This window comes from Silene latifolia, chromosome 9 (genome assembly GCF_048544455.1).
Source record: "Silene latifolia isolate original U9 population chromosome 9, ASM4854445v1, whole genome shotgun sequence".
In the NCBI taxonomy this organism is placed as follows: Eukaryota; Viridiplantae; Streptophyta; class Magnoliopsida; order Caryophyllales; family Caryophyllaceae; genus Silene; species Silene latifolia.
The window spans coordinates 20,132,749-20,140,728 of record NC_133534.1 but is presented as its reverse complement, the minus strand read 5'-3'; the positions used below and the strand labels follow the sequence as shown (position 1 = coordinate 20,140,728).

The window sequence follows — 7,980 nt, the reverse complement described above, 5'->3', positions numbered from 1 at the left end:
TGCACGTCACAAGAACTAATTACATTTATACTTTTATATTCGAATTTTTTGGCAAATTGGTGTTTATTAGCAAAATAATTAGGGAGTTGGGGTTGGTTTGAAACTATTTTGATTTATGGTGTCCACGTCATCAGTTTTTATTTTTTTTTTTCCAGTTTTTATGGTAAGCCGCTAAGTTTCTTAGCGGCTTACTATTTTTTTTTTTTTGAAAAAAAAAAAAAAAAAAAAAGTGAATAGTAAAGCCGCTAAGAACCCTAGCGGCTTTACTATTCATTTTTTTTTTCAAAAACCGTCACCTTCTAACACTGATGACAGCCTATTCTAGAAATGAATAACCACCAAAGCCGCTAAGAAAGTTAGCGGCTTCCCTATTTCCCTATTTTTCATAAGCTTATGACATTTATTATCTAAAAAATGACAAAGAGACAAAGCCGCTAAGAAACTTAGCGGCTTTGCCTAAAAATTGGAAAAAAAATGAAACTGATGACGTGGACACCATAAGTCTAAATAGTTTCAAACCAACCCCAATTCTCTAATTATTTTGCTTATAAACACCAATTTGCCAAAAAATTCTTTATATTCAGTATTAAACTATTTCAAGCAATACCTGTTTTATAATTATGTGAACGAATGAAAAAAAAAATGGAGACTAATGATTCCTGGCCTGTTCTGATTATCCACTTTTTTAGAATGGAGGGGGGTGGGATTCGAACCCGTGACCTTTTGGTCACCTGGCTCTGATACCATGTCAAGAAACCAACTCAACCAAAAGCTTAAGCCGATGGTTGAAGTTCCTTGATTCGTTTTATACTCTAACACGACACTATACAAAAACATTATTTTAGTACACAACCCATAAATATACTAAAATTTAGCGAAGCTTATATAAATGAATATCACCTTGTGTGTGGTACAAGCGCATTAGGGTCCATAAACCCGTCATCGCCCACCACATGAAACCGACAAAATGTTGGATTCGACTACGAGCAACAGGCTTGTTAATATCTGGCTGAGCATTCACTGTTTTTCCAGGCTTGTTATCTGACGGATCACTCATTTTTTGTTCGATCAAACTTTGTGTGTGTAATATTATTTTGCTTTCACTACATATAACTATATAAGCTTAATGCTTCCTTGTTTACTTATATAGAACTAAGAAACGCTGTCATCTTAATTCTCTAGGTCTTGCTTTTTACGGATTTTTAATTCTAAGATAAAGTTAGGGCAGGTTGTTTCGTAGAAATTAACAACCAACTAAAAAAATGGTTATTTGTTTTGGGTGTTAGACTACTTTTAGTTCATTTTTTAATATTAAGCAATGTGAAATCGTACATGAATAGTAAAATATTTTTTTTTTTTTGGAAAAGATGAACTATAATAATAAGGCGCGAAGATCAGCGCAAAACCTGTTCAAATAATTACAAACTATGGGGGAGGGTCATCAGGTGATAATGGAGCACATACATGGACAAGATCCGAGTTTTACAAAGTTAAAACAAAAGGGGTACATAATCCCAAAAATAAAAACCACAGTTCGAGCTCGAGTCTCTCAAGGCAAACTTAGAAATTGCATACGCAACATGATTTGTAGACCGCTTCTCATAATGATGGTCGTTGAAGGTGAGGCTTTTAACCGATCCCTGCACTCCAAATTTATAGCATAAAGACCACAAGGAGCCGAATTATTCAAAATTGCATTAACCGCGAGAATACAATCAGAGCTTAGAATAAAATTCCCATGACTAGAAGCCGTAAAAACAAGACCGTCCCTTATAGAAAGTTGTTCGAAAATGAAGGGATTATGGGCCAAGATTCTAGAGGACCAACCCGTAATCCATACAACCAAGGGAGAGCGGGAAACACACGCAATACTAGCAAAAGGAAGAAGTGAGACAAAAGGCCGCGTCAACGTTGATCTTAGACCAACAAGGCGGGGGAGGGGCCCAACAGTTTTGGTAAAGGGAGGTATTTGGTGGGAGGGGGTTATGGTTGTGAGGCTGGTGGGCCGTGGTGTACTGGTAGGGGGCTTGCAGGCAGGGGATAGGTGAGTTCAGGCCATGGTCAGGGGAGTGAAGAGTGAAGTCCGGGGGGCAGAGGGCAAGGGAGCAAAGGTTCTATGGTCCTGGGCGGCACTCCATTGGGAGGCAAAAAAGGCGGAGTGGGTAAGCCAGTCACGGCTAATGGGAGGGCACTTACCGGAGAAGACAAGGTCATTACGCCGAAGTCAAAGGCGCCACATAAGGAAGGAGAAGAGAGTCACCCAAGATTTATTAGAAGAGGTGCAGTTAGTTTTGATCTAAAGTTTGAGCGGAAGTGATTGGAAGTCAGGGGATGGTGTAATTGTCTCAAACACATATGGTATGGGTACAAGCGCGAAGGATATGGAGCGTTAATTCATCAATAGAGGGATTGTCACAAGGAGTACACTGAGGGGAGGGAATGATTGATCTTTTGAAAAGGGTAATATTATGTGGGATCTTGTCCCACCAAGAAAGCCAGATGAAGAGGTTGATGCGAGGTAGAGAGGGGATGTCCCAAAGCCAGCACATGTCAAACGGAGGGGGGGGGGATGTCCCGACTAGACTTGTTAAAAGATGACTGGACCCAAAAAAAATCGACTGAAATCCGTTCGAAAATGACCCAACGCGATAATAACCTGCACATTTATTTAGAGTCATGACCGGCTAAACCCATAACCCGACCCGTAAATGGGCAAATTTTATTTAAAAATGTATAAAACCCATATAAAATAATTAAACTTATCTAAAATTTTAAAATAAATTATGCTTATTTGTTTTAACGCATAGATTTACCACATGATTAATTAATCAAATGATTAGCATGTAAATATAGTCACTATTTGTAAGGTACGTGTAACAATTGATCAGTCCAATACTTTGTATAAAATTGCAATATTGAATTTATTAGCCAACATATGCTTAGTCTTACTAATATCATATATAGTCAAATTAGATAATTATAAAAATTAGCACTAAATATTTGTTTATGACTAAAATAAAAGAAAATAAATAATGTATTTATTTGCAATTTTGACCTGTTTCTAACCCGAAACTCGTATAAACCTGGCTCGTAAAAACTGGTAATAGGCCCCTCTTATTTTACTCCAACCTAAAATGACTGAACCTAAACCTCGTTATCGTAATCCGTTTGACAGTCTACTTAATACGACTCGACCTCAACTGTGTTAAATTATACCCAAATGCAATAGTACTTTACCGCCTAATTTGAAACTCGCTTAATCACATAGCATTATGTAGTTTATTATTTGGGTTTGTTTGAAGGTTGGAAATCGGATTGTTTAATTTTCATCGATTTGTTATGGTCTTGGCAGCAATCTGGAATTTAGAGGTTGTCTTGGGTTGGTCCCCTATGTTTTTTGTGCCCGTCCTGTTGATACCTTGTCTTGTCACCGTCGTTTTCCACTTTCAATCCAGGGGTGATCCCCCCATTCCCTCCACCCCTGGTTTGTTTGTCTTGTTTGAAAGCTTGTATGGTTGTGTCGATGAGTTAACTCATCCGTCTACGCTACTTCTTTCTTAGTGGCTGCCTTTTGGGTCCGATTCGGTGATCCCCCTACTTCCCCTACCGGTCGTTCCCTCTTCCTCTATCCCTGTTGTAAACCAGTGTGAACCAGTGTCGTAACTGGGGTTAGTCTGTTTGTTTGGCGGTGGTCCTAGGAGGTGTCCCTTGGAGATTTGGGTCTCTTATTGGTGTTTTGCTCCACCTTGCTGCCTTATTGGTGGGTCTTCTTTCTTTCTTGTGCGTTTTGAATGGTGCTATGCCAGTCATGTTTCAAGTTTCAAGTTGTCGAGGCATGTTTGTTTGGAAAATTTGGTGAGTGTGGCTGCTGCTCGCGTTGGTTTCTGTGTTGGGCTGTGTTGGCCTTCCTGGTGGTTGTCAGGTCTTGTCTTGGTCTTCTCTGATTGGTGAGTCTGGGTGTAGTAGTCTTTGTTTTGTTTGTGAGGTGTTGTCTCGGGTAGTTTGCTTGGGTTGGCTGATCCGGAGGTGGTGGTCTTGTTAGTGTCTGTTATTGGTTGTTGGCTTCCCGTATGAGATGTGTTGGGTAGGGTGAAGTCGGGGTCTGGCAATGTTGTTGGGTGGCCCGGATGCGGCGGTCTCAACCTCACTATTCTCCATGAAAGGTTTGGCTTTGAATTGCAGAGGTCTTAAGAATCCGCTTGGCCTTGCTATTCCTAAAATTAGAGCAATATGTAGGTCTTTTCATAATAATTTAGATTTTGCGTTCCTTTCTGAAACTAAGTGTGATGTACGATCAGTTGACATTCTCCTGCGACGTATGGGTTTCTTTCAATCTGTTGGGTGTGATGCTGACGGTTTAAAAGGGGGGCTCTGGGTCGGTTGGAAAAGTAGTTGTAAATTAGAATGTGTCTTTATCAGTTGCAATCTAATTATTCTCTTGGTCAATAAGTGTAAGGGTAGCATATGGTATTTGTGTTGTGTTTATGGTGAACCCGATCATACAAAGAGGGGTGCTGTATGGGAAAACTTTACCCATCATCTTAATTCCCTCGACAAACCATTCTTACTTATAGTTTATTTCAATCAAGTTGAGTTCTCTCTGATAAGCTAGGTGGTAGTGATAAATTAATTAGAGGAGCTAATTTATTCTCATACTGGAAGAATTTACATTGTCTGATGGATATCCCCTTTAAGGGACCTAGGTTCACTTGGTGCAATAATAGGGAGAATCCACATCGAATATACGAAAGACTTGATAAGGGGTTTGCTTCCAATGATTGGCTTTCTCTTTTCCCAAATACTTTTATCAAACACTTCCCTATTCAAATATCGGATCACGCGCCTATTATTCTTGATACAAATATGGTTCTCAACACCAAGAAGAAGGTCTATATGCTTGAGGCTTGGTGTTTTGATCACGCCGAATGTAGTGATCTGGTTAAAGAAAGCTGGGAAAGAAAATATAAGGGTGATGCTCCTCACGTTCTTTTGGCAAAATTACGTCGTATAAATACCGCTTTCAGAGTTTGGGCTTGTAACAAAAAAAAGACGAATGGAGACTTAAGTGGAGTGCTTTTGATCAGGTCCTTGAGTCCTATCTGTTGGATATTGAGAAGGGTGGTGATACTCTCAATTACGAATCATGTCACAAAAAACTTATGGAATTCTCTATTGCTGCTGGCACTTATTGGCGTCAACGTACCAAATTGAAATGGAATTGTGAAGGTGACACGTGCACAAAGTATTTTTTCAATTGGGTTAAAGGGCGATCTGGTGCTAATCTTATCTTGGGTATTAAGAAGGAGTCTAATGAATGGACGTTCGATATGAAGGAGATTGGTGGTTTGTTTCATAAACACTTCTCCACTATCTTTTAGTCTGATTCTGAACCTGAGTGTTTTGAGGATTACTTAAATAAGTATGGTTACTTATTTGATAATCTGAGGCGTAAAGTGGGCATGGAGAAGAGAGCTAAATTGGGTCGTGCTTATTCGAAGAATGAAGTGCGTGGGGCTGTTTTCCAATTGAGACCTCTAAAATCACCAGGTCCTGACGGTATTCCGGCGGCTTTTTACCAAAGGTATTGGTCTATTGTTAAGAATGATGTTATTAAAGGAGCTCTCAATATTCTAAATTCGGGTTCTGTGCTTAAGGATTTTAATAAAACTTTTATTGTTCTTATACCGAAAAATGATTGCCCAGAGAGAGTTGGAGATTTTGGACCGATTAGCCTCTGCAATGTGATTATGAAAGTGGTCACAAAGTGTATTGCTAATAGATTAAAAGGGGTTATGGATGATCTTGTTAGTCCATTTCAATGTGACTTTGTTTCTAATAGAAGCATTGCAGATAATATTGTCATTGCCCAAGAAATTCTTCATGTTATTAATCATAGGAGTTATGGCAAGAAGGGTATGATGGCTTTAAAGGCAGATATGAGTAAAGCCTATGATAGATTGAACTGTAATTTTATAAGAGGGGTGCTCTCGTACCCAAATTTGCCGGGATCTATGGTTCACCTTATTATGAATACTATTGAATCTGTTTCATACGAAATTCTGATGAATGGTTCACCTATGGAAAAAGTTGAACCTTGTTGTGGGATTAGACAAGGTGATACTCTATCCCCTTATATTTTTGTGCTTTGTACGGAAGTCCTATCTAAAATGATTCTCTACGCTCAGGATGTCAATCTCATTAAGGGTATTAAAATTTGCAAGAACGGGCCGGAAATCTCCCATTTATTGTTTGCGGATCATTCACTCTTCTTTCTTCGAGGTGACTATGGGGATTTGGACTTTCTTGTGAATGTTATCGATGAATACTGTGTTGCCTCTGGTCAATGTCTTAATAAGGATAAGTCATCTATTCTCTTCAGTCTAAATTGCTCACTTATGGCGGTCCAGAAGTGTTTGACGGAGTTTAAATTCACTCCCAAGCATGACCTTGGCAACTATCTTGGCTTACCAACGAGTATTGGGTCTTCTAAGAGGGATTTATTTAAATTTCTTGTTGACAAGACTAAGCGAAGGTTTTCCTCCTGGAATAACATCCTTCTCTCTTCGGCTGGAAAATTGACTCTCATTCGTTATGTTCTCTCTTCACTATCTCTTTTCTCTCTATCGGTATTTCGTATACCAGTAAGTGTAACATCAAAGCTTCAGTCCTTGATGGTGCATTTTTGGTGGAGTGGAACTAGAACTAATAAGTCTATTCATTAGTGTAGTAAAGAATTCCTTAGTAGGCTTGTGGGAGAAGGGGGTCTTGGACTTCGCAATATCGGATGCTTTAACCAAGCCCTTCTTACCAAGCCTGCTTGGAGAATCTTACGTGTTCCGGGAAGCCTTATTAGTAAAGTTATTGGTCCCAAACTTGGTGTTCCAGAAGATTTATTATTCCAGAACCGTTGGAAGGCTCCCCAAGCGTCATCATGGGCTCTAAAAAGTCTTGTCTGGGGCTCCGATCTCATCTATAACAATATTGCTTGGACTATTGGGTCTTCTTCTCGTCTTAATGCTTGGAAGAGTAAATGGATCGAGGGCTTTAGTCTACATGATCTTTGTGGGGATAGTATTAATGCCCCTACCGATTCCACGCTACTGGTTGGTGATCTTCATGATAATCACCAAAGATGGGATCTCTATTCTCTTGGTTTCGATCCGGGTGAGGAAGTTACAAAGAAAATCCTCGCAACTTATATCCCGTGTCAACCCTCGGATGACTCCTTCTACTGGAAATTCTCTAAACATGGTGTATTTACAGTCAAGTCGGGATACTATGCTGTCACTATGGCCTTATCTAATGGACCTACATCGAATACTAATCGCTCTAGAATGTCTGCAACTATCATGACTTTTTGCAAATCAAAGCTCTGGAAGTTGTCCATCTCTAACAAACTAAGGGTTTTTCTATGGAAATTTATGGCTAACGCCCTTCCAGTGGGCTCTGAATTCCTCAAACGAAAATTGAATTGGCGCTCCTCGTGTACTCTTTCTGATGAATCATCTCCTTGTGTGGAATCTATCTCTCACCTTTTCAGAGATTGTAGCTTTGCGAAGGCTATGTGGTTTGGCTGTCCTTTAGGGCTTAGAATCACGGGGAGGGTTGGACATTGATGTTAGGGTTTGGGTTATTAACTGGGTTACTTATTTTTTTAATTTGCCCAGATCCTAACTCCCTCCTTTTTCCCCTTATTGCTACCCTCTGGAGAATTTGGTGTTGTAGGAATGATATGGTCTTTAAAAAGACGTCGCCCTTGGCCTATAAGTGCTCTCAGTTCTATCCTTGGTGACATTCAGTGCATTAATGAGGTTGTGTGCAGTAAGAATGCTAGCTTTCTTCGTGCGCCTCTGTTGAACTTCTCTCCTGAAGTTGGTCTAGCTAAGAGGATTAGGAACTCCTTCCCCTATTGGATTGTTGGTGGACCCGGGTGCGGAAATGTTTGCACTGTCAAGTGTCATGCTGCCCGGAGGGCTGATA

General features: G+C 39.8%; 1 protein-coding gene across 1 annotated transcript; it reads left to right on the top strand.

The window, feature by feature from the left end:
- Positions 1-1,790: 1,790 nt before the first annotated feature.
- Positions 1,791-7,616, top strand: LOC141600687 (uncharacterized). The gene is made up of 6 exons (XM_074420931.1): positions 1,791-2,044; positions 3,807-3,947; positions 4,725-4,983; positions 5,085-5,258; positions 5,379-6,641; positions 6,723-7,616. The coding sequence occupies exons 1-6, from the start codon at positions 1,791-1,793 to the stop codon at positions 7,614-7,616; spliced, it is 2,985 nt and encodes a 994-aa protein (XP_074277032.1).
- Positions 7,617-7,980: the final 364 nt, after the last annotated feature.